General features: G+C 45.6%; 8 protein-coding genes across 8 annotated transcripts; 4 read left to right on the forward strand and 4 right to left on the reverse strand.

The window, feature by feature from the left end:
- Positions 1–1,492: 1,492 nt before the first annotated feature.
- Positions 1,493–3,528, reverse strand: PAAG_03785 (ATP NAD kinase; the record flags this gene model as incomplete). The annotated part of the gene is made up of 2 exons (XM_002794146.2): positions 1,493–2,028; positions 2,085–3,528. 2 exons carry the CDS (start codon positions 3,526–3,528, stop codon positions 1,493–1,495), a joined length of 1,980 nt encoding a protein of 659 aa, XP_002794192.2.
- Positions 3,529–5,377: 1,849 nt separating this feature from the next.
- Positions 5,378–5,830, forward strand: PAAG_03786 (hypothetical protein; the record flags this gene model as incomplete). The annotated part of the gene is made up of 2 exons (XM_015845066.1): positions 5,378–5,584; positions 5,642–5,830. 2 exons carry the CDS (start codon positions 5,378–5,380, stop codon positions 5,828–5,830), a joined length of 396 nt encoding a protein of 131 aa, XP_015702155.1.
- Positions 5,831–9,304: 3,474 nt separating this feature from the next.
- Positions 9,305–11,284, reverse strand: PAAG_03787 (tripeptidyl-peptidase; the record flags this gene model as incomplete). The annotated part of the gene is made up of 2 exons (XM_002794148.1): positions 9,305–9,632; positions 9,774–11,284. 2 exons carry the CDS (start codon positions 11,282–11,284, stop codon positions 9,305–9,307), a joined length of 1,839 nt encoding a protein of 612 aa, XP_002794194.1.
- A 1,467-nt stretch (positions 11,285–12,751) lies between these two features.
- Positions 12,752–13,090, forward strand: PAAG_03788 (hypothetical protein; the record flags this gene model as incomplete). Its single annotated transcript, XM_002794149.1, has 1 exon — positions 12,752–13,090. One exon carries the CDS (start codon positions 12,752–12,754, stop codon positions 13,088–13,090), a length of 339 nt encoding a protein of 112 aa, XP_002794195.1.
- Positions 13,091–14,541: 1,451 nt separating this feature from the next.
- Positions 14,542–15,403, reverse strand: PAAG_03789 (hypothetical protein; the record flags this gene model as incomplete). Its single annotated transcript, XM_002794150.1, has 2 exons — positions 14,542–14,958; positions 15,059–15,403. 2 exons carry the CDS (start codon positions 15,401–15,403, stop codon positions 14,542–14,544), a joined length of 762 nt encoding a protein of 253 aa, XP_002794196.1.
- Positions 15,404–15,782: 379 nt separating this feature from the next.
- On the forward strand, positions 15,783–15,992 carry PAAG_11748 (hypothetical protein; the record flags this gene model as incomplete). Its single annotated transcript, XM_015847338.1, has 1 exon — positions 15,783–15,992. One exon carries the CDS (start codon positions 15,783–15,785, stop codon positions 15,990–15,992), a length of 210 nt encoding a protein of 69 aa, XP_015703029.1.
- Positions 15,993–17,586: 1,594 nt separating this feature from the next.
- Positions 17,587–21,217, forward strand: PAAG_11749 (potassium/sodium efflux P-type ATPase, fungal-type; the record flags this gene model as incomplete). The annotated part of the gene is made up of 5 exons (XM_015847339.1): positions 17,587–17,876; positions 17,953–18,079; positions 18,173–18,267; positions 18,371–20,303; positions 20,393–21,217. The coding sequence occupies 5 exons, from the start codon at positions 17,587–17,589 to the stop codon at positions 21,215–21,217; spliced, it is 3,270 nt and encodes a 1,089-aa protein (XP_015703030.1).
- Positions 21,218–22,394: 1,177 nt separating this feature from the next.
- Positions 22,395–25,598, reverse strand: PAAG_03792 (hypothetical protein; the record flags this gene model as incomplete). Its single annotated transcript, XM_002794153.2, has 1 exon — positions 22,395–25,598. One exon carries the CDS (start codon positions 25,596–25,598, stop codon positions 22,395–22,397), a length of 3,204 nt encoding a protein of 1,067 aa, XP_002794199.1.
- Between the last annotated feature and the right edge of the window lie 293 nt (positions 25,599–25,891).

Below are 25,891 nucleotides of genomic sequence, written 5' to 3' on the forward strand. Positions count from 1 at the left end.
CCGTGTATTGTTATCATTCATACACATGCCTCCGGCCCCTGGAGACATGCTTCGGCTTATTGGAAAGGACTGGGCGCGGAATTCGAATAACATATTCTCAAGTTTCAGGCAAGTTTATAGTTTTATGCTATTGTTCTGGCGACATGCTTCTGAACGGAAGTGGCTGTGTTTCTGGTCCGATCCAAAACTTTGCCAATTACCTTAGCCGAGAAAGATCAGGAGTAACTATAGAAAGCTCGGGCCGGAAGAGAGATTAAGCACTCGGGATCCATCCCCCAGAGAGCTAATATAACTATCGACTCAAATCGAAAATTTCCAAGAATTTGACTTGGTAGAGGAAGAGCAAATCTGTTGGGAGTAGGAATGGTGCTGATGGGGATTCTGACCTCATCTCGTCGAACTATAGGCATATAGCTTGGCAAAGGAACAACTGGTATGCTGAACTGTGAGCCATAACTGCTTCTTGGGAAGATGAGGGGCCGAAAGAGAAATAGTCCATGCTGCAGGTGAGAACACACTCGTGGAGATTCAAACAGGATCTGCCAAAAGGGACAGGGTGTGAATGCCGCTTTTTAAGGCGATCTACCCAGGCATGTAAAGGAAGGGTCCTGAGCGTAAATAACGGGAAACTTGGAATAAAAGTTCTGCTCAGGTGAACATATTAATAATAGTTATATAAAGAATAAAGAAACTATAATAATACGAACTTCTTAAGATCGCTCTTGGACTAAAACTAGATCCATTCAGACGGAATAGCTGTCTAGAATGGTTCTTGTTCGCATAGAGTCAGTCCCCTTGATGCCTTGCTACAACTCCAAGTTGCGCCTTGACTCCAAATAACTTATGCATTCTGAAATTCCTCGCGCAATATTTTGCACCGCTAATTAAGCACGTTGCAGCAGAAAGGGGACGCATGGTGTTTTTGAGGGGATTGAGGGTTGTTCCTAAAACATTGAAATCAGAGCTCAAGCGATTGGAATTTGACGCATAGACTTTTCCCTGTTTAGGGAAAAGTGGAAGCAGTATTGTGATTCTGCGCACGGTCTTGCAATGAGCTGCATGGTAACTATCGCTGGAGCTAGAGCATAGTTCGCGTGACCGTTGAAGTGATGAACCATTTTCTGTTTTTTTGTTCTTCTCTTTGACACGCGGGAGATCCAACGGGAAATCCGAGAATCATACACTTCGAGTGCAAGGATAGCTTAGTTGATTATTCTAATTGTTTCACTAAACATGAGAAACATAATATATACTCCCATGAGAATGCACCGGATCTGAAATCTTCAATAGCAATGGGATGAAACTGAGGTTAAAGGGGAAATATCAGAAATCCCTTCTCTAGAATAGAGCAGAAAAGTGTATGCAGGAAACTGTGTATGTGAATGGGAATAATATAAATAACGCGCTGGAATATAATCAGAATGGAGGATAAAACGAACAAACATGGCCGTTACGCATATCAGAAGAGAAGATACACAAAGATATTCTATATCTACAAACTAAACAAGCCCATCTGTTTTCGAAGCGGACTCATTGAGTCAGGGCCAGGGCTTTCACCATCCTCACTTGGACCCAACCCGCTATCGGTCCCCGTCCCAAGCGGCGTAGTTGTGTCTGGGTCGATATCCCAATGCTCCTCTTCTTCATCTTCAACGCTAGGAGCAGTTGATTGCCCTTCAGTATCACAGTTCCAGCCTTTTTGGACTGCCCCGCGAACATTCCAGCGCAGCGCACGTCGGACGCTTTCGAACCATTCTCCTGCACCCGCAACCACAGTGGGGAACGGGTACTGACTCGCTTCGACGGTGACGTAGTCTCCTTGACAGAGCTCGATACGGCCTTTACCATCGAAGGAACAGTAGGCAGTGGATCGGGAAGCTGTGGGAACGGCAATTCGCAAGAGCATAGCATCTGATAGTACCATGGGACGAAAGGAGAGGGTGTGTGGGCATATGGGTGTAAGAAGAATTCCAGGAATGGAAGGATGGACAAGAGATCCACCAGCCGAGAGAGAGTATGCAGTTGATCCTACAAAGCGTTAGTCTGGCGGGAACAAGTAAAACCAGAAGGTTCGGGATAAATACCTGTAGGAGTAGAGAATATACAACCGTCCGCCTGAACCACTGTCAACAACTCGTTATCACCATATAGTTCGAGATTTGAGACATAAGGTGAAGGTCCGCGGTCAATAACCAGCTCGTTTACCACTTCGAACTGCTCTCCCTCTACAACTGCTCCTGGCAGATGCCCATGTCTCTGATCCATACGGTAGACAGTGCAAGTGAATCTCATACGTAGGTTCACGCGCATACCTACGTCACCCATTATTTGATTTAGGTGCTCCTTGTATTTGTCGAACTCGAAATTTGTCAAAAATCCGAGGCTCCCTAATGAAAACGACAGGACGGGAGGTACAACGCGTTGAAATAGCCAAGACGTATACAAGACAGTTCCGTCTCCCCCTAAAGTTAGGACCAAGTCGAAAGTTTCTGGTGATGACCAGCAAAGGTCTGGAGTCCAGTACTTCAGCATATGTTCAAACCGCGGCTCTTTCGCTAAAAGCCCTGGAGCGTCGAAACGTTTCGACCATTGCAATTTGTGATCGACATAAACATTCACCCCCAAATCACTGCCATATCGTGGTGTGCTCAGTAACCATTCCGCCAAATCCCGTGTAAGGTGTACCAGACGATTATCGCGCGCTTTCGTGACAATCATTACATTTTTGACCGCCAATTTGATAGGGCGCCGCTGCAATTGCTTCGAAACTTCCCGAACGCCGGTGGCCGTTTGCATCAACCGTGAATGTGATATCCACTCGTCCGCAGCTATTTCCTCAAGAACCTTTTCAATGTTGACCGCATCGTCAAATCGCTGATGATAGAAGCAAGGAGATTTTAGCGGAAAACGAGCAGTGGAGGGGGTTCTTTCATGGTATGCGCTCGGGCCGGGAAAGGTCCCAGAGAGTCTGCGGGAAGAATTGTTGGCTCCGTCATTGCGGGATTGTGAAAGAAGGCTAGCTAGAGATGCTGCAAGGGGGAGTGGGGCACCGGAAGAACTGTTTCCCTTTGAGGCGAGGGCTTTCATGATTGTCTGGAACGGTATCGAGTCAATTGATCGCGAGTTTTTATGATGCTGCAAGAAGGATTTTGCCGGGCTGACGAGGGGGGCCGGGGAGTCGGGAAGCGGAGGGTTTAATTCCCGCTGAGAGGCGAAAGAAGCAGAGGGGGCATCACCAGCCTTCTTTTGGTCGTTACTGCGAGTCGCGATCTGATTGTTCAATTTCAGTGGGTCAGGCTTCCGGGGAGAGTCCCGAAGTATGGAGTGTGAAACAGCAGTCAAAGTGCATGCGGAAGCTGCAGATGAGGACGCGGGATCCAACTCTGATTCTTCGAGACTAGCAAGTTCAGCATTGGGTTGTTGTTGGTGATTTTCAAATGTTGGCGGTGGTGGTAAATTGAGTTCTTCCCCAATGGTCTGGAGATTCTCAGGAGAGAGGGCTGGATGGGTGAACAGTGAAGCAGGCATCGTGCCAGATTCCACGAAGATCGCTAGCGAAAGAGACAATCTAAGAATCTCTGCGGAAATTCCCAGAGATAGACAACCCTAAATGGACCCCCCAATGATTAACGTCAACGCAGAGCAAAGAGAATGAAGTGGTAGGAAGCCCCACCCTATCTACCCAGCAGTGACATGAGGAGCAGTGGAGCAGCGAAAGAGGGTCAGGAATAACCAGCGAGATCCAGCAGAAAAAGGAAAAGAGAGTCGGGAGATATATACATAACTCGGAGATGCAAGGTGATGATAGAGACGACGACCGATGGCTGGCTTATTTATAGAGTTGGGAGACCCCATAGTTACTTGAACCATCTGAAGTCAAACAGAAGCCTGCGCCGGTTAAAATTAGCTGAGGAGCCGTGGTTAAGATTGCCGCTTTGGGAGATGACGGATAACCTAATTCCCAACCGAGCGGATCAACCAACATCGAAACGGTGCAATTCCTCAATCTACCTTTAACTGCATCAGAATTCCATCAATTCACAATTCACAACAAAAGTAAAAATAATAAAAATCTCTAGAATTAGAGGAAAATCAATTGTACACTTTCTTTAAGGATAAAGAAAGTAACCTTTATTCATGATTTATGCAGGAGACTGTATGATATTTCATCTCTGCTCTGGTTCACTGTTCCTCACGTATAATTTTTATTTGAAAATTCAAATCATTTGACTAAAGTAGAAGAGAAAAATTCTTAATAAGTGTTAGAAATAATCAAATGAGAATTACTCTTTAGATTTCTTTCCATTAGAAAATTAACTCATCTTTTGATTATATGAAATTTTTTATCTCTTTTCCTAAACATTATAATTATCAACAAGTTCAATGTAGAGAAATTAAAGTTAGTTTTAAGATTATCAATAACAACAAAAAAGCATATGAAGTTTTAAATAGCAGTTATTTATTTATCGTATTTATCAATTTACGTCTTATAAAAGATGATTATAGTATTGACTAAGCTTTATAAATTTTTAATACATCTGCTGTATTCAAAAATCTCATGAATGACAAAAGTAAATATCAATTCTTTAAGTTTATCAACTCGATTTTTATTCAACTTTTTAATAAGGTTGGGTGATCCAATCTAGTCGGGAAATGCCTTAGTTAGGTAACTAGGTAGTTATTAGGGTTTGCTGATGTAAGTCGGTGGACAAGGTTAGTTAACTAACTCGGTTGACGTTTAACAGTTCGTTGACTAAACTTAACCATGAGCATTACATGAGTTTCCCGTTAAAGCGTCAAAGTTCAACTCAGTTCTAGTTAAGGCTAGTTAAGGGTGGGGTTAAGGTGTTAATAATAAAAGCCGCCTATCCTAATGGTGACAGGGAGCCAGATCCTCTTCCTGTGACAACCTGAGTTTCTATAAACCCTGTTCATTCCGTTGCAGCTCTATGAAGCGGTCATATCTCGGATATATGCTTGGTGCCCTTTCCTCGTGATGTCTTGAGCTGACCTGAATCTGCCTCATACATCATAACAAGAGGATGGTCGACAGGGCACTGCTTCAGCCCTTTTTCAGCTTCTACTCCGCTTCTCCACAAAGGGATTGCGAAGCAGTAACTGACATATGTAATCCCGAAAACCTTGGCAACAGCAGTGCGAATATCCGTGTCTAGTTCGCCTGGGGTTCCCCAATGTGAAATCGTGGGCCCAAAAAGGTCCCACGGACGCATTGGAGATTGCGGATTGGTTTTCAAAAGAGGCCAAGATGTATGTATGTATGTATGTAATTTCTGTGAGTACATTTATTGAAGTCTTGATATCTCTATGTCGCTGGTACTGTCGAAGAGTGATTGGGGGGGGTCACACTCCTTGTTACATGGTAGTTGTCCATTCCGTCGTAGCCGCGGTGCTGGATATGGTCAAAAGGGAGCGAATTAACCTAACTGGATGGTCATCAATTCCCAAGACTCCAAGGACTGTAGTGGGACCTTGGGAAGTTTACTTGAGCCTATCCGCTGGCGTTTTGGGCCTCAGCAATGCATCTCCACAACACCGTCACGGTGGCTGTCGCGACATGCTGCCTGTGATATAAGGGCCTGCATGGCATCGGCATCCGCTGTTATTGGAAAAGTTAGTTTAGCATTTCGCTGCCCGCGAATTGCATCCAAGAAGCTATAAGCGGTTTGCCACGGAAACGGAATGGAAATCTGGGAGTGGAAGTGGAGTTGTGAATATCGATCACTTAAGCTCGAGCCTTGAAGAGGGGGTTTCCGTTATGAGACCTAGGAGACATTCAACAACCTCGAACAGAGCTAGATTCCAGGCTTGAGCCTTGATTCCGTTCAAAAATATTCCCCAGGTCTCCTTTTTGTAGCCTACCAGTATCAGAACCGATATCCCGACCTGATATTCAGAACAATGGAGGGAGCACTTGTAAGTTTGATCGCTCAGTCAGCTTACCGTCGGCCGGCTTGACCTGAAACTACCGATTTAACACCTCACAAAACGCCAGATAGTATCACCTTGAGCTTCATATTATTCAGACGGGTTTTCTTACTTCATACAACCGCCTTACCTACACACAGCTCAAACAAAATAAACTCCAGTATTGTACGGGTAGATCGAGTTTCATCCCAATCATATCTAATCTATCAATAAATCTCGGGCATATCTCCTCAGCCTCGCATATATTCTTTCCCCCCCTCATGTAACAGCAATTCCTAATGCGAAACTGGTTGTTGGAAAATTATTCTTAATTAGCACATCTCTCTCGATTACCGAAGAGGTCATACGGGGCAAGCATCCTTACAACGTCGGTGGACCTCATTTATTCACGCCTGTGACAGACATAACTAGCTGAGCCTTTTCTTGTTTGGAGTTGATTTCATTTTTATTATTAAGGAGCAATATGCGACAATAGATATCTACTGGTTGCATGTTGTTCTTAACTCGAGCGTAGTGGCTCCCTCAACGCCGCGGGATCAAGTTCAAGTGATGACCGTCACTCACGAAGTGGATCCATTGGTTTTGAAATCTCTGAATGTGACATTGCTCCTCCTGTCTTGCATGAAATCGTGTGCCAGTCAATGTGATAGGAAGATAATATGCCTAAATAGAAGTGTTGGCTGTTCCAACCGAGATAAACATAGATTGCGGTTCTGGGTTATAAAGTATAGTTAAACTTGACAACAAATTTTCAGTAAGAAACCGCTTTTATTCATTCTTTCACATTTTAGCTTCAGTAGTTCTCGATCTTCGAATTGATGTGACTCTGATCGCAGGTTTTGACGAGTTCCTTTTCTGCCAATTATATGATGATGCTGGGGAAATTCGCAAGTCTGTTCCGTAATTCGCATTCGCTGATCAGTATTTTTCGAGCTTCACAATCAGAAGCATGATGTCTGCTACGCTAGATAAAATTGGGCTACAGGCATGGTAAACAACCGGTATTGCTCACTCCTCGTCTGGTGGAGGGAGTTCTTTCTACATACACTACAAGCCAAGGAAATGCCAACCAATCTAAGTGTGATCAGGAGATCTATTAGACAACTGGAACAGCTCTTTGCTTAAAGCCCATTTGACCCTAGACCTTTTGCTCGTGAGTTGGTAGCCACATTGGAATGCGTGCCTTTGTGTGGGGAAGGATTGCAGAGGCCTATGCCATTGCAATTATGCAAAACCCTTGGGAAATCCGAGATAGCATCAGCAGTTCCCTTAGGTACAAAAGAAGGATGTCACAAACACGAAATCAAGGCACCTTTGAGAGCATAAATTCTCCTTCTGCTATACCATGTAAATACTGCTTCTATTAGAAGTCATGCTCCGTACTCTTCCTGTTAGTGTCAAATATAGCCTTCCGCTCTTCCTTCTGTTGAAAATATCACGAACCTACTGGAGATACTGAGTGCATCCTTTCAGATAGTTAGTAATTTATAACCAGCGTCATTGCAGGAATCCAAAAGCATTCCGCAGGTATACAAAATTACTCCTCAAGCACTATAGCACAAAGCGTCTCTAGTATCCGGAAAACAATTACACTGGCTAAATGGTGTGTGTAAGGCCTTTGAGTATACCAGTATATGCAGTTCTCCAAGGCGCGTTCATGATTCCAGGCTGGGGATTGGAACTTCCATCATGGCATAATGCCTTATCTTGTCCTGCTCGTACAGTTCAATGTTGGTATCACTCTTGCAACATGTCTTGAACCGTTTGTACTACGAGCCTTCAATTTAATCGGAAGGCGTTCTTCGTTAGACACCATGAATGCAGCAGATTCACTCACAGCAGTGAACATGTTCCGGCATTTACAAAAATGCAGGGCATATTGACTTTTGAAGCCGGAAATTCGGTTGACATTAATTACGATTGTCATCGTAACCCACAGTAGAATTGAAATAGAAGATATCAACACCTGTGCAGGTTATGTTTGGCAAAATATCAGTTGAAATCCCCATGTTAACTTCTTCAACCATCCATGGCACTTGCACGAGATTGGGGCTTCCAAAGCTCCACAATTTGAAGTAATTATCCTTCCGATTGCCTTCTCTTAATTTCGCACTGAGCAAAGAAAAGTCCTCCTCACTTTATTTCCAGCCAGAATTTCGTTCTTCTATCTTCCGCCATGTCTTTTGGACCAAAAGGTGCTCAAGCCCTTGGTAAACGCTTTGCGTGGTTTGACCATGACAGCATCGCCGATTTTGATGGATTGGCTGCTTCTCCAAAATAACTTCTATCATCAATTGAAGCATTCTTGAGCAAGACGTGTCAGAGCGGGATGTGCTTCCAAAGGTTGGTTGAAATGAGAGGTTTAGTGAAGAATTTTCACTCATTTAGATGTGCTTGAGAACTTGATGCGCTAGCCCTATTTTGAAACGGTCATGTGATCATACCTGAAACTCTATGTTGGGGGGCGGAAACTATCCACGCTGAACTTCGTCACGGACATAACCACTCATTTCTACTCTTAGGATTTTTTAAAAAATTACTTACATTTATTGAATTTGTGGGGAGAAGAGCGTTCTTTTCTAGTCAGAAACTTCTGAGAAGAGAATTGTTCAAGTTTTAAAGCCCATAATATGAAAACAAGACCTCATCCATCAATGTTAAATTTCGGGTTTGGATTGATATCACATGTCTTCATATATTCTTTGACATCTGCTCTCAGCTCATTTCAAATGTATTTACATTTGAGAAGCTCTTTAATCTTTCCAATCCCAAAGTGCTCAGCATAAGAATGATGCATTCTTAATAGCTTCTGGCACACTGCTCTACTGTTGATGACAAAGACTGAATCATTTAGCAATAGAAGTGCATGATCATTTAGTTATCAGTGACTTGATTCTGCAGAGGTATCTTTTCACTCTGAAAGCCCTTCAATTAAGTTCGAGTCAGATTCTTCTTTTCTCAGATTCTCTATTTGAGTTGCAGTTGAGGCATTTCTATTCTGCAACTCTCTAATGAAATCAAGCAACTGTCTGATTGAAAGTTTTAGGCAAAGAAAGAGGTGACTCTCGAAGCCGCAGGTAGCGAAGCCCTATCCAGCGACGGAAGGGCCTAAACGTTTACGTATCTGGGCAGTGCAAGGGACGCCCATGGCAGCCGCTGGCTCCCATATCTTCTTCTTCTCATTTTGCCCATCGATACGTTTTATAACTTTTCTAAGCACTTTGGGGATTTGGCTACACGGAGTGAAATCGGAGAATCTGTACACAGAAAGAATTCTCTCATCAGAGCGTTGCTGTTCTCTCAACGCCTATCCCCTATTCTAAAAAATGACCATGTTGCATATATCACCTTCAATCAATTAAGCCCCATTTCTCTTTTCCGTGTTCGGATAGCCATCCTCGGGTAACAACTTCACCAACTTCTTAAAGTTCGGTGTCCCAAATCCCGTAACTGGATCCCACCCGGGCGTCGCATTCCAGCTAGCATATGGCACGAAAGGAGTTTGGAGCCCGGAGTACATATCTGTTCCAGTGCAGCCTGTTGAACCTCCGTCCGTGATGTCTGTGAATGCCTGGAAGCCAGAGCTGTATATCCAAGGGTTGAGGAAGCCGAGCACTGACTTGTTTTGCGAGATGCGAATGGCGTTTAGGTTGGAGATTATGGCTGCGATAGTTGGGGCAGAGGCACTATATTTTATTTTTATTTTTATTTTTAGTATGGTAAAGTTTGCGTTCCTTTTCCTTCTTCCTTTAAGATGGCGTGTGTTGCCCAATTTGAAGTATATAAAAAGAAAGAAAAGAAAAAGAGAAAAAAGAAATGATGCGTACCTTGTCCCGCCAACAGCAATCTGCTGTCCCTTTTCGAATATGGCATAGTGCACGCCCTGGGCAGCAATGTCGGGGAACCCGCGTCCCTTCGGATTATACAACCCTTCCCACCGGTTTCCAAGCTTATCAAGATAGCTCTGGACTACCTTCTGTTGGTATGCAGGTCTGTCGAACCGCTCAGAAAATCCCCCTGAAGAGAAATATACTGCCCTCTCGGGGTTGATGCCTTCCGTGGCGCCGATGGAGGTTACAAAAGGACAGGACGCGGGAAAGATGGGATTGAAAATGGTGGTGTTCTTCCCGTCGTTCGATTGACAGGCACTGCCCACTCCAGTATCGCCGCTACTGAATATTACAGAGACGCCTCGAGCACCCAGTTGCGCGAATAGACTGCACACTGATTCCGTATATTTGGCTGGGATGCTTTGCTCGTTTTCTCCATATGACGTGGAGAGGACTGTGGGGAGATCCTCGTCTGGCAGGGCGAGGAGGAAAAGAAGTTGCTCGAGGTATGGTTCATTGGAATTGCTCTCCATGTTTGGTTGGTCGAGGTCTGGAATGAGCGTCCCACGCCCTGCAGTCGTGTAGTAGGTCACATTTGACGTGGGTGAGAGACCAATGACGTACTGAATGTCCAAGTTCGCTTCTGTGGAATCTTTGACAGTGTCCTGCTCATTGAGGCCACCGTTGATGGATTGGACGGAGAAGTTGGATCCCACGGCGTCGGGGACGTAAGTGGTCAGGAATCTTTCGAGGTCCTTGTATTGGGCATATTGCTCGAGGTAACCGGAGACACCGACCTTGTTAGCAACTTCATTTGCCACTTTACAATCCTCAAAGTTGTATAGTTTGCGCAGGCAGGAAGGGGTGTTTCTTGTGGTGCAATTTTCGGCTCCACCGTCTGTGCTGTTATCAGTAGCCAGCGGAGGAGTCCTCATGATAGTCGACCCCTGCGGCTGAAATCTGGCAAACATTGTGGTTGGCTGGATCATGTGCACATTTGGAGCAATGGATGCGGGAACGGAATATTCAAGGGTGCGGATTTTATAGTCTTTGCGTTTCTTGTCGATAAAATAGTAGAAACGCGTGTTCAGGAGACGTTCTGCTTGTCCGACAGTGGCATCAAAGCTGATCCAGGCCCCATTTTCTTTGACCTTTTCACGGCTGAGCCCTCCAGTGGCAAGCCAAGAGAGAAGCTGGTCAGATATTTCAGAACGGGGGCGTAAGAAGCTCTCGACCTCATTTCTTTTCATGTGCATGCCATAAAGGGGATGGCCTGGGGTGGAAATGTCCAAAACATTTTGGTGAAAGATGGTTTGTTTTTCCTGATGCACAGCCAACTTGAATCTGAGGACTGTGGTTTTATCCGGGGCAGGTCCCTGAGCCCAGCCGTAAGGAATAGAAGCAAGCCTTTCAATGACTTGAAAGTAACCAGCTGAGGACGCATGCACTCCTGCCCTGAGGCAGATAAGCACGACGCCGCCCAGCAGAGTGAGAAACGACCGGATCATTGGGATGGGAATAAAACGAGCGACTGGAGCTGTGTCAAAGGAATGGAGTTAACAAAAGAAATGGGATAGTTAGAAGAACACAAGGACTCTGGCTCTTAGCAAAGTGAAGATTGTTGAAGTTGGAATCTTCCAGGGTTCAAAGGGACTCGAACGAAGCACGTGTGACGCTGATCTGCTAACGAAAGAGAATAGGGAGTTCCTAGAGGAAGAGGGGACAGTAGTTGGGGAGAGAGGGAGATACAGAGACAACGGTGTACTGTGCATATCACCGGGTTACCTCTCCCTTGCAAGTTCGAGTTTGCAAAAAGGAGAGCCAACAGCGGCAAATAGAGCACATTCTACTTTTATTGTCCAACCATCGGGCCCTCGCGATCGGCATCGGGAAGCCGTATAGCCCATGCTCGCCGCTGTATCACACAATCACGGATTCTGCTTAGGTGGACGATCACGATCAGGGGCAGGCCACTCACAGCTCCTCACAGTCAGACAAGGTAGTCCCGTGAAATCAAACACATTCCAATTGGCTCCCTTCCGGTGAAGCTAGAAGGGATAGGCAGTTTGATCTCCAGATCGAACAGGAAAAATATTCAGGTGCAAATATGATTTCGAGCTGCAAAATTTCCATAAATTCCTGTAAATACTGGGATCGACGATGGTCGCTAACCCCGGGCTGACATTTTACTTGGAAAGAAATACCACAAGAATACCGACGAAATTCGCACACAGCAGCTAGAGAACTTCCTCCTGCGCTGATGCATGATGCGATCGTCTCTCTTTAAAGTGGCAGAAACTGAAACATTCAAAAAAAAGAAAAACCTGGAAATCTTCGATAGCTGAACACATTTGCCAAGGAACAACCCTCAGCCTCGACAGCGGAGCTTGCAGCAGCACGTTAACTAACTTAGTTGCCAGTGACTATGGAGTCAAGCTATCATCGAATTCCATCTTTTCGGAAGTTGTTAAAAGAGCTTCCAAGGTTGGAGGTGCTCTGCTGTGGGATTTGCTTGTAACTGCAATAAATAGTGTGGGATTTTTCTTAAAAGAAGCTGGGCTGACGACAAAAACCTGGTGTCAAATTTTTCATACCCTTACTTTTTACTTCTTGATACCTCTTCTTCCCTTCAGCAGCATAGAAGACAGACGCATTCATGTAAAGAGGTACATATACATTATTAGTACCATTATCAGGCTTTATATCAGCATCATTTTGTCTTCTCAGAGTGACATCTTCAAAATGTTTATCATCAATTGTCATAGCAACTTGTACCGTAAAGCCCCCCCGTTGGCAACTCACACATTCATTCTGAAGCTTCACGACGCGGCAAAACATCATTTCTTAATCAAATTCAATCATCTATCAAACAGCAATTCAAAAACTTCGTCCCGCTACCTTTCTCCTCTCCAGTCTTATAATACAATTAGATTCAAGTCAAAAAACCTTGCAACCATTTTGCTTCGAGAAGGAAAATGGAAGGAAATGTGGATATCACAATTACTTCCACTCTCCTGCCAATTGATCCAGATATCGAATATGAGAGTGACAATGGAATCCATGTACTCTCTTCAAACGTCTCAATTGAACACAGCGTTGTGGATGATGAAAACAATGGCTTAACGATGTTGAATGACTCATTTTCCGGCTCCGGTTCATCATCTTTCCGTCACTTTGAGGACACTTCCGGGGCTGAGCATATTCTGGCAGCAAACATTTGGATTTTTATGCTCGTGTGCGTGCTTCTTGCGGTGTTCGGATATTTCCTTTATCTTATCCTGAAGTGGAGAGACTATCATGCAATGGCAACTTAATCCGTGAAAGTCAATGCGTTGATGATATCATCCTCGGTATGCAGGCACCGAGTTGGGTCCCATTCTGAAAATCTCGCCCCGACTTTGGACTTAGTGATGATCAGTGTTTCAGAACAGTAAAGAAAAATCTGCATTTTTTCATTCAACTTGCTGGTGGGAATGAGTCAATCTCTCCCAATGAAACTCTCTGTTTTCAGGTTAGCAAATTTTAATTTGTTCTGATTCCATTGTTCAGTATTAGTTTATGATAATTATATTTTGCCTTTTTCTATGTCCATTTGCCGGATGAGTTAAGGTGGCTTAGGTTATCGCAAATCAACACTAATCACAAAAAACAAGAGAACCACTTTCTCTGGCTGCTTCCCGTTATTTGATATGTTTTGTTTGGAGTGTTCATTTCCAATCTTCTTGATAATTCAGATACAAATTTTTCTTGACCTCTTATTGACCCCATTCAAAAATAGGCCCAAAGGAAATCGATATCTCCATAGAAAGATAGGGGGCAAAACGATACTCAAAATCGTCAGAATATCTAGGCTCTTGTTAAACAGCAAGTAATATAAAATTATCAACTTGGCAACATCTTGTGGCTGGATCGAAGATGTCTAAGCTATTAGGGATAGCACCTGACGTACTTCGTTGTCCTGTTTGGAATGGAGGCTGGAGTCCAGCACACGCGAGATAACTTCCAGAGTTCCCACCATTCGCTCAGCACGTGTAATGTTGCGAAGTGCGGTGGGGGTTTTAGAGAGTTTACAGATGTGGGAGCAGCAGCTGCGATGCAGAGTAGGAATCGGAATACGAAGTTATATGGGACAAAAAATAGGTCATTTGACAAAGAATGTGGAGCATCTATATAACCAAACGGGCGATCAAGGAGGAACTGCAGGATGAAGTCATCAAAGAAGAGTTGTGTATATGAAAAACTCGGGAGAATAGTCACCAATGACAGAGAAGCTCTAAATTTTAGATACCTCCAAGACTCGCAGTCTGAACGGCAAAAGCTAACAATTCGCATCCTTTGGCCAGTCCTAGGACGCTAAGATGGTATCAGCTTAAGAGGTGATATACATTAAGCTTGGATGAAGTCTCCGATTCGGTGGCTCTAATTTGCCTACCCAACGTTTCATTGATGATCTTTCTTCTCCAACATATGCATAAGTGACGAGCTCGAAGCTTTCAGGATTTGGGGGTTAGAACCACCATGGCAGTCCCGCCCAAGGGTTGCACAACCCCACAAAGATATGGCAAATTCTGCCTGCACAATGATATGTGTAGATATTACGCTGGCAGTCCAGTTAGCCATTTCCGGTGCACGACTGTTCCGGGGGATCATAACTTGATGATTCCCGATGTTTCGTGGAAAATCTCCCTCTCTTATGTCTGTTCTTTTATTTATTTATTTATTTTTTCCGTTCGCAATGACGTGAACAATCAGCAGAACAAAACGTTTAAGCCGCAGCGATTTTCCATGCAAAGTCTTCACGAAGCTTATCCTCCACAGTATCTCTGACAACCTGTTCAAGGGTTTGTCCAGTTTTCATACCACTCATTTCAACATCGCCATTTCCTTTTCGAAACTCTGCGCCTCCTCGACATGCAGATTCGGCTAGTTCGTAGACCTTATCCCACGTATCAAGGCCAAATTGACCTTCACTTTCATTAAGAAGTAGATGGCCTTTAGATGAGAATGCAAGAACATGTAAGGATGCAGCAGTTTTGATACAGTCATATGAAGGGTGCTGAATCAGTTCGCCAGTTCCGGATACTGCGACTAATGAGGAAGTGAATATCATAGAGATAGGGATGGCTGCAGATAGCAGAGCAAGTAGAGACGTGTGCAACAGCGAAGGTAGAATCGGAAGACACTTCACGGCGTCAAGTCAGCGTGATGCGACGTTTCAGTATACAAGATATGCACTCGTATAATATGTTGTATTGGAGCGTTTGAAAACTCGCTGTACTCACAGATCCACCCCGTTTGGTAACTTTTCCATCCGCTCCCTTATTCTCCAACACAACCAAGGTGATTACGATTCCCCTTCTAGGCATAGACTTTTCCCGTACCAGAATAACTCTACTCAGGATGCTCCGCAAAATCCCTTCAACATATCGCTCACCAACGCCACTCATGCCAGCACCTGGCTTAACGAGGACCTCTATTGTAGCCTCCTCCGGCTTCTGGGCATCTCGACGGCCAACTTCGATAGGGCCATTGACTGATCCAAGAATTTTATCTCCGTTGGGGGAGGTATAGGAAGCTGACCCATCCGGGAAACTGAGTGGAACAAGACAGGCCTCCGGAGTAGCCATTGGATACAGAAGAAATGGAAAGGAAGCGGTATGAGAACTAAACTAAAGATACTTATTTGGAGCAGAGAAAAATATTGAGCGTTGGGGAACTTCTTTTTGGTATTTCCATATCATGATAATTTCACAGAAAAATGATTTGAGGTTTGGATATTTTATTTTGGTTGATGCTGGATATCACGGAGGAATAGATGATCCGCTCTTTTGCAGCAAGCAATTCAGGAGAACCTTAAAACTAAAAACAACTAACCACCTCTGTTTTGAAGACCGACATAAACTGGAGGATTTCAGCAATAATAATAATAGCGATAAATACTCTCTCTCTTCTTTGTTGACTTGCATTTCATTCATTACCCGTACACGGCTAGGGCTGGTCCAAAATATGGCTGCATCTATATCTGTAAAGGAAGATGATCAATTCCTGTTGAGCCTCCCATTCTTCCCATTGGCCAAATATAACCCTTGTCCCGATTTTCGTTATGACGTCGATGTTGCAAACCCACTGGAAGGCCTTAGCGACGATTTTAATATTGTTGACAATAGAATCAGCCAGGAACAAAATACTGAATCCGACCTACTTATATGGAAATAGGTCATGTGCTCTGGGGTCATGGTGTAAAAGGGATGTTGGTGCATATAGACACACGAGACATCTTTGTGCACTTCATCTATGGATTCTACAAGCTGTGAGATGTTCCAAATATTATCCTGGGTTTGTGAGGATGTTAAAACCTAGCCCCCACTAACTGATTAGCGCAGAAACGTGCCCATATCTCAAGACATAGCATTCAAGGAACTCCCCCTGGCGGGGTTTTGTGGCCGCACGCTTAGCATGCAACTCAACCTTCAACGCAGCATAGAAGCTTGGGAGCTTCCTCCCATAAAAAAACAACAGCGATGGATAGCTTCATACACAGGGAATCAATCAGTTAATGGCAAATGGACATCAAGAGAGAAAGCACCAAATTAAACAAAAATAGGGATATGTATCGAAAGGCCGTAACGGCACGCAAGATCGTGCTTCGTACAAGCAGCCTGGACTATAATATTATGGTAACTCAGATATGCACATTCTTGATGCTGGATGGGTAGATCGCATTGAAAGCCATGGAACGTGCACAGGGCCAAAAGGACCTAAAACAGAACCACCTGTAAACCAAGGAAAGATTTCTGCGACCACCTCCTTGGCCGTACCCCCAGGGGGGGGGGGGGGGGGGGGGGGGGTCAAACAAACAATTCCGGTTAATAATTCGTTGAGCGAATTTTTTGTCCGTGTAATATTGTTATCTTGAGGTGGAGAATGATGAAGCCAAGACACCGTGGAGGAAACCAAAACCGGGGGGAGTTGGCGGAGGAGAGTTAGGTTGTTTCGGGGCACACGTCGCGGAGAAGAAACGCCAAGTCAAGTAGCCCAAAACCGATCTTCATTCACACCTGTTCCCAACAGCCATTTCAGCAGCGACTGCGAACTAGGACCCATGGGGAAAGGCAACAACACCAACCCTGCTCAACCAAGCATGGCCAGAACTTGCCCTGATGATGACAAAATTTCGCTAGCAAAGCATAACGGCGGATTAAGGAGGAGAATTGGTCAAGTGGCATGGGGCGACAAAGCTGAGCAATTTCTCGCTTCTTTCACCAGCTACGAGAGAAAGTGCCACTCTAATTGCTCGCATGCCAGCTCGTCAGTCTAAGGCGCATGAACCGCTAAAAATCCCTACGCTGACTGGCTGAGTTGAAGAGGGATCGAACGTTGTCTCCACTGGTCACAAACATTTGTAACAGGTATGGGTGAGCCAAGAAAATGGATAAAATCTCATATGTGCACATAACTTCGGTATCGTCATAGGTGTGGCAGTGAAATCCCTAGTTTCTTGTCATCATCCTCGAATTGCAACTTATTGAAGAATTCCGATATCGTTGGGTGGTGGATGTGGAGAAGTCAGACTGAATAACTACCAAACAAACTATATCTATATGTTGCCCCCGTCCCATGTGTCATTCCCCTTCTTCCCATTCCTTGCCCTTCTTCTTGACCTTTCCATTCTTGTTCTCTCTTTTGCTAGCAATTTATTTTGAGTGGTCCATCCTCGACTACGACTTATACAGCCCCGACCTTCATTACCTGCTCGTCCAGTCTTTGTCGAAACTTTTCGCTCCTTTTGCTATATTATACCTTCTATTGAATGGGCATAGAGACCTCATCACCAGATGTCGAGGAATCGACAGAGCCTCCAAATACTTCTTCCATTCATGAAGGGCCCGAGCAACGTCCGGGATCAGCCCTAAATCAATCAACCTCCCATCTAAAGCTAGACGAGGGGGAGAAAGTCTCGACTAGCTCATACAAGGTCTTTTCCCAGGACTCCACAGTGCCTGTGACCCTTGATGAGCTTAAGAAGCGTCAAGAAATCTGTCAATATGCCCACACCTATTCCATTCCAGAGATCTCCCTCGCCCTGGGAGCTGATATCCAGTAAGCCATTCATGAGATTCCTCGATTAAATCCAATTTCATAACCATGAGGCCGGAACTGACTGTTGTCGCAATAGGCATGGGCTCAGTAGTTCCGAAGCGACATCTCGCCTTCAGCGGGATGGACTTAACAAGGTTAAGGGAGCGGAGGGGGTTTCCTTGTGGAAAATTCTGTTAAGACAAGTGTCCAACAGTCTGACTTTAGTACGATCAGCATTTATTTCCCGACTGAACCATCGCCAGCCAACTGGTATGGTTCAATAACTTCGATGTTAATTCTGGTGTGATGATGTACAGGTACTCGTCATAACCATGGCACTGTCTTTTGGGATCAATGATTATATAGAAGGAGCTGTAATAGCAGCGGTCATCCTTCTCAATATTGTTGTTGGGTATGTTATTTGCTTGTCCCTGTCATTCCTATATATTTATAGTTATACAACGCATGAATCTTTCAACCGGAACACGGCTAAACTTCTATGACGTCGAAAATAGTTTCTTCCAAGACTACCGTGCAGAAAAGACCATACTTTCGCTGCAGGCCCTCTCTGCCCCAGTGTCTAAAGTCATCCGAGATGGTCGAATAGAATCCGTGAGGGCTGAGACCCTTGTGATCGGTGATGTCGTCCAGCTGGCAGTTGGTGATATGATTCCGGCGGACTTGAGACTGTTTAACGGAATGAACGCCTCCACTGACGAAGCCCACCTAACAGGCGAATCGTTGCCTGTTTCCAAAACCCCAAATGTCGTTTTCTCCATTCGTGAAATGGCTGTGGGAGATCGTACGAATATGGCATATTCCGGGAGCACGATGACCCAGGGTCGGGTTACTGGAATTGTGATCGCAACCGCCATGCAAACTGAGGTAGGCAAGATTGCACAGCTACTACGCCAGCAGGAGCCAGTTGTTGAGGGTTCAAACGCTGGTCTTCGAACGTTGAAAAGGGCAAAGAGAACTTTAGTTCACATCCTGGGCTTGGTAGGAACACCTCTTCAGGTGAAGCTCAGCAAGTTTGCTCTTTTGCTTTTCGCACTCGCTATTACCTTGGCGATTATTGTTTTCTCCGCCAATAAATGGGACGTGCATGATGAAGTATTGATTTACGGCATTTGTGTTGCGGTTGCCGTTATTCCAGAATCCCTTATCGCTGTCCTCACCATAACTGTTGCCGTTGGTACAAAGGCGATGGCAAAGGGGAACGTTATTGTTAGAAAACTACAGGCCCTTGAGGCTGTCGGGGGAGTCACCAACATTTGCTCAGACAAGACCGGTACGCTTACCCAAGGTCGAATGACTGCGCGAAAGGCCTGGATTCCTGGTACTGGAACTTTGACCATCCACGATACCACGAACCCATTTGATCCTAGGAGCGGATTCGTACAAATGGATGGCGCAGATATTGATGCTGATAAGCTCAAGTGCGATAACACCTTCACCACATTCCTCAACACCATAGCGCTTTGCAATCTGTCGACCATCTACAATTCTAGTGACAAGGTCTCCGTTGATAACCTGTCCGCGACGGATGCTGGAGATAACTGGACTGCTATCGGAGAACCCACGGAAATTGCTCTTCACGTTCTTGCCCTGCGATTCAACTCCGACAAACAGACCCTGCTCCAAGGTGGCCAACGAAATCAGTTGGCAGAATTTGCTTTCGATTCAGCAATAAAACGAATGACCGTGGTTTACCAAAGTGCCAACTCCAATTTCGCAGATGCATTTACTAAAGGTGCTGCAGAGTCAATGGTACCTTTGTTAAACGTGTCTGAAGAAAAGAAATCGGAAATTCGCTATGTCGTGGATAACATGGCTGGAGAAGGGCTTCGTGTGCTGTGCGTGGCACACAAGATAATTCCCGAAAACGAGTTTGAGCAGCTATCTCTGCGGCAATTGACGGAGAAAGACCTAGATTTTGTTGGACTTGTTGGGCTGTATGACCCTCCGCGTGTAGAAACACCTGAAGCAGTTAGGAAATGTCATATGGCCGGTATTACCGTCCACATGCTCACGGGTGATCACATCAAAACAGCCACAGCAATCGCCTATGAAGTCGGTATCCTTGGGAGCATTATACCTTCTGCCCAGGCTAGTACCGTGGTCATGGCTGCTGAGCGATTTGACAAGCTTTCAGATGCGGATATTGATGCGATTGAGGCGCTGCCTCTTGTGATAGCGAGATGCAGCCCAACAACCAAGGTTCGCATGGTGGAGGCGATGCATCGAAGAAACTCATTCTGCGTCATGACGGGTGACGGTGTAAATGATTCTCCAGCCCTTAAACACGCAAATGTCGGTATTGCTATGGGAAAATATGGAAGCGATGTGGCTAAAGAAGCTGCTGACATGGTTCTCACTGATGATGATTTTGCATCTGTTGTGAAAGCTGTGGAAGAAGGACGCCGCTTATTCGATAACATCCAGAAGGTAGAAAGAAAAAGCAACTCTTTTAACATTTCCAACGAGCAAAAAGAATTCCGTTCGCAGTTTCCGCTAACTTTAACACCCCGCTATAGTTCCTCATGCATTTGCTGATCTCCAACATTGCCCAAGTGATACTACTCCTATTAGCATTGGCTTTCAAAGACGCAGATGGGAACTCCGTCTTCCCTCTTGCCCCCATAGAAATCCTGTGGGTGAATTTAATCACTTCCTCATTCCTCGCGTTGGGGTTGGGTCTAGAGGGAAGCCAACCAGATATTATGTATCGTCCCCCTCATGACCTACGCGTTGGAGTCTTCACCCGCGAACTAATCGTGGATAAAATGATGTACGGCACATTCATGGGATCTCTCTGCCTCCTGGCGTTCGTAACAGTCGCTTACGGCGCCGGAGGCTCCAACCTGGGAGACTCGTGCAACCAGGAATGGAACGAGACATGCGAAGTTGTTTTCCGCGCCCGTGCCACCACTTACGCAACAATCACATTCCTCCTCCTTGTCACTGCCTGGGAAGTCAAGCACTTCTCTCGCTCTCTATTCAATCTCGATCCCGCCCGCTTCTCTGGCCCATTTTCCATCTTTCCTGCCCTGTGGCAAAACCGGTTCTTATTCTGGGCCGTCATAGCTGGTTCCATCATTGTGTTCCCAGTTGTGTACATACCCGTTGTGAACAAGTCGGTCTTCAAACATTCGGCTATCACATGGGAATGGGGTGTAGTGTTCGGAGCTGTCGTGATATACATTGCATTGGTAGAGAGCTGGAAGGCAATCAAACGGGCATTTGGCCTTGGGAGCGCCAGAACTAAGGTTTTGACGTTAGAAGAGGCAGAGATGAGAGAAGGGATGTTTCCAAGAGAAACGCCCGCATTGTCATCAAGATGTGAGACTGTGGAAAAGTAACCGGATGACGTAAACTAACCTCCCTAACTCTGAAAGAACAGAACGAATGGGAACGGGAGAATTCATTTGGAGGAATTCAAACGATCGCAAAATGCGAGTTTGAAAGAAAAAAAAAAAAAAAACACGATTCGAACGGCGCTATGTACGACGCTCTGAATCTGAATTATTCACTGCTTTTGTAGCCTGATTTTCCACCCAGTCAAACCCGATGGCACCCTTTCCCCACCTCCCTTATCTCCCTTAACCATGGATCACTCAATCCGTGGATTCGTTCACAATAATTACTTCTCAATTCCATTTTACACATTGACGCAGTGACCCTTTTTCCAGCGGAGCCTTTGCGCAACCTCTCTGCCGTTCCCTGCACTCACATTTTACAACAGCTATTTCGCTCCTTTAACACGTCGTCCAGCTTTCCGTTTCATTACTTTGTTACATTTGTTTTTAAAGATCGTAGTGGGATTGAATTCAACTTCATCGCACGCCTTTGGCGCCATGCCAGGTCCCCTTGTCCCTCACAACTGAACACCACGCATGCCCTGTAACCTGCGCTTGACCGGGTACTGGTATAGTACGATTTCGGCTTCCAAGGATAGCAATTCGGGAGGGGGTTAGAATGAGATGATAAGTTAAGTAGTGACGAGAGAAACTATTACACCTATCCCAAGCTGTGTTCAACACACAAGAGGCCACAATGAGATAGGTTGCTAAGCTATAATCCTATTCTTCATTCATATTCAGGATCGCTATTGCATTTTCAACGGTAGTTTTAATATATGGTAAACCAATTTTCTAAGCAGGAAAAAGACTGCGCGAAAATATAGAGCTTGGCAAAAGTTGTGCAGCAGAGTGTTCTAAGTAAAATACATGTTTGATGCTAGGAAACACGGAGATACAAAGATATTTGTACGATAGCATAATTGAGATGTCGCTGAGTTTTATCGCATCCGTATGTTATAGAAAAATAAAGATTGAAAAAGGGGAAGGAAGTGACATCGTTCTTTTCTATCATAGTGGTGTCTGCAGTCGTAAAATATACACATGAGTTGCCAGTTGTATTAGCACATGAGTATTAACAGAAGATTTAAAGAGTGGAAAAAAAAAAAAAGAAAAGAAAAGAAAAGGCAAAATCGCTAAAACGTCACGGACATAAGAATACATTCATCCAGAAAAAAAACTAATTGGTGAGATAAACTCCCTCCACTCGCTGCGTAGCCGTGATCTTTTTTTCTTTGTTATCCGCCCGTTCGTCTTCCTGGCTCAAACTTCCATACCCAGTGTCCGTGCTCTCCAAACTCTCACGACGCACATTCTCGACATTTTGCTGCGATTCTTCCCACCCTCCATCACCACTATGGTTTGTTCGACCCTCACTAGCGGTGGACTGGGTGATCTGGGAGCCTTGTGCGCTATTGTCAACAAGATGGCCTTCCCATTTTGTCTCAGCAGCTTCAATGTGAATGCCAACGCTCTGGCAGACATCGACGCATCCCTTGACAGCCTTCTCAGCTAATTCCATATCGAACCCGGAGGACACTGGGTTATAAGCGTTGCGAACCCAGTAAATAAGACCCGAGGCAATGCGGGCGAGATCAGGGGTCGGAAGAGGATGGCAATCAATATCGGATGATTCACCGTCCTGCCGGGCTGAGGAGGTATCGGATGAGGACGAGGATATGGGCGAAGAAAGAGAGGAGCCCAATACCATCCACGGCTCAGCTGCAACGATATGCAGGAGGTGGTATAACGATGCAAAGCCAAGAAGTGTAAGCTCGACGGGATCGACTGGGAGGATATTGAAGAGGGTAATTGCATTTTCAAGTGTCAACTGAGGGGAAGTGACTGGATTGGTGTCTACTTGGCCCCGCAGGATGGCTGCAATCATGGCGCAACGAACAGCAATGGATATCTCTGCCCTCGCCGATGGCGGGACGGACGAGTCCAGAAAATTAGTGCTGCTGATGGCTGATTGGCTTTTGGATCGTGGAAGAGCGGCGAGTGTAGTGTTGATATTTGCTACTCTGTCTTCGTCGAAGAAAACAGCTTTTATCACCGCAGCTCGTGTGTAAGCAGCTGATGCGATGGGTGCAACATTCAACGCCAGAGTTAGACCTTGTTCAAAGGCCTTTGTGCGTTGAGCGGACGGTTCAGCAGTATCGACATCAAGGCAATGGATCAATGCGTTCTGTAAGGCCCTGCTCGACCACCAAGCAGCAAGAGCATCAAGGGGTGAGCGTACAGCCGTATCTTCAACCACAATATCCAGCATGGCATCTTCACCATACGTAGCTTCCTGTGTACATCTGTTCCATGCCATGTTCGATGCTCGCTGAATGATTGCATCGGTCATGACATCGTCGATATTTGCGTCGAGCAGAGTGGCAAGGTGGTCTGGGAGAGAATCGTCATGATCTTTGGGCAGACTCTTTTGCAAATTTCTTGCTATCTCCCATTGATAGCTGGCCAGCAGAAAAGCAATGTGGTTTGAGAGCCTAAAGGCCCAAGAGCCCCGGGAACCCACCATCCAAAGTAAAAGACGACAGTGGAGAGCTTTTAACATTACCCGTGCTGGGGTTGACGGCAGAGTACCAGCGGCAAATATTGTCAGAACCATTCGGCTCTTGCTGACTTCTGGGTCCCCGCCTGTCAGTTGAGCGTCAATCGCGATGTCCCACGCCTTAGCCCTGGCCGTTTCATCTTCTTCCGTAATTCCTGTGAGCCAGGAATACAATTTCCAACCTAAAATGCAACTCAGGACATACTCCATGCAACGCCACGTTACTGCAAACCACTCCGGGAAAAAATTGTGACTGGGTACCCAGACGGTCTGGATGCTTGTAAGCCAGGCTTCCCGCCGGAACTCGATTGGCGAAACAGCAGCTGGGTTTCTTGAACCAGTGGTTGATTTTGCTGGGTGCTTCGCCCGCCTTGGAGCTGAATTGAATAGATAAAGAAAAACGGCAAAAGCGGCTCCAACTACGACTAGGGAAGTTAACGCGAAATGAGATAGGGCACGGATTTGCCAGGATGTTGTCGTTGGGAAGCAAAGATGCGTTTGACAAAACCGATGAATTTCGCCAGCAAATTGGAGCGGTATACCCAGCAAACCTTTCTCAGATGACTCTGACTTCTGGCTCTCAAAGCCGCCAACTATCATTAGAGCAGCCAGAGTGCCAAGCATAAACTTGTTGGGGATAATGGTCCCTTTCCTCTCAGAGGATGTATAGGTTGTGTTTGCATTTGGTCGTTGGATGAAAGAATCCGCATAGTGCGGTTGAGGGCCGGTCATTCGCATGCGTTTAAAGTACTCGGGGACTTTGATTAATCCTTCGGGCGGGTAGAGTGGATTGGGCGAGCTTTCGGGGGAAGTGTCTTCGTTTTGTGAAAAGACGCCGGGTGAAGACCCAGCGCCGGAGTCCGTAGAGACGGTGTAAGCGTCAGGTGATGATACGGAACCCGACGTAGATGCATAGTTCACCACGTTCTGTTCCTGGACTTTCTCTAACTGTCGAAGTCGATTTTTCAGTGCGACGTTTTCTTCCTCCAAGCGTTTATTCCGTAGCTCCAGATGGCGGATATACTCAGTGGCCTTGGACAGAATGGAAGCTTTGTTGAGCTTGTTAGATGATGACACGATCTCATCATCATCCTGAACCGCTTGGCAAGATATTCCACTTTTCTGTTTCGCAAGAGCTCGGAGGGACGGCACGCTGTCTCGCAATTCAGCGATTTTCTCGTTAAGATTGGCACGGTATCGTTTTTCAATCACGTTGTGTGACCGCTTCTTTGACGGCAAGTTCTTTGAAGAAGACACGGGAGAGTCGTCTGCGCCAGCTGAGCCCGGAGGCTCATCTGGTCGCGTCTTTCTTTTCCGATCCGTTATTGGGAAGGATGGCAATGGCGCAGAGGGCAAACTACACTTCTTCCCTTCTAGCGGTTGTTTCGAGCGATTGTTATCTGGAGGCAGAGGTATTGTTGCCCCAGATTTATTCCATCGCCCATCGGCCACCCCGGGGCTGAGGGCAGAATCAAAGAAGTCGGAGGGAGCAGGAGAGGTATCAGATACGCATGATGGTTCCTGAGGGCTGATGGTCTCACATATTGGTAATGAGCCTGCCGTAAATGTGAATGCGGAGTCAACAGGCGGAGGAGGGTCGAAACTTTTTAGAGGAAGGGTCTGGTTTGTGTCGATCGTCTTGATTTCTGTTTTCGGAGGCAAGCTGAAGAGATCCGTATGGCCTGATATATCATCAGACTCGAACCCGTCCCACTGCATCCATTGAGACCAGTCGGACGTGAGGGCCTGTCGGGGAGAGTTATTCGAAGAGATATCCGTCGATGGGCTCATGGACACTCTGAGAGGCGACTGCGAGAAGGACATGGCAATAATAAATAAAAAAGCACAAAAAATAAATAAATAAATAAATAAATAAAAGCTGGTTCCTTCCCACTTCGAAATAAGAGCATATGCTGACGATAAATGATCGACTCCTGTCAGTCAGTTTCCTCGTCTTTCGTAGCGTGTGAAGATGGGGCCGGATTGGCCGGCACCGCCCACGCCGTTTGTCCTTGTTCGACTTTTCCTTGTTCCCGGTAAGTTCAGGGAAAGAGGCGTGATCAAATTCCAAGGGCGGTTTGGAGAGATGGTTTGAACACCAAGGTACGAGTGGAGTC

The sequence above is a fragment of the Paracoccidioides lutzii genome (assembly GCF_000150705.2).
Source record: "Paracoccidioides lutzii Pb01 unplaced genomic scaffold supercont2.9, whole genome shotgun sequence".
NCBI classification, from domain to species: domain Eukaryota; kingdom Fungi; phylum Ascomycota; class Eurotiomycetes; order Onygenales; family Ajellomycetaceae; genus Paracoccidioides; species Paracoccidioides lutzii.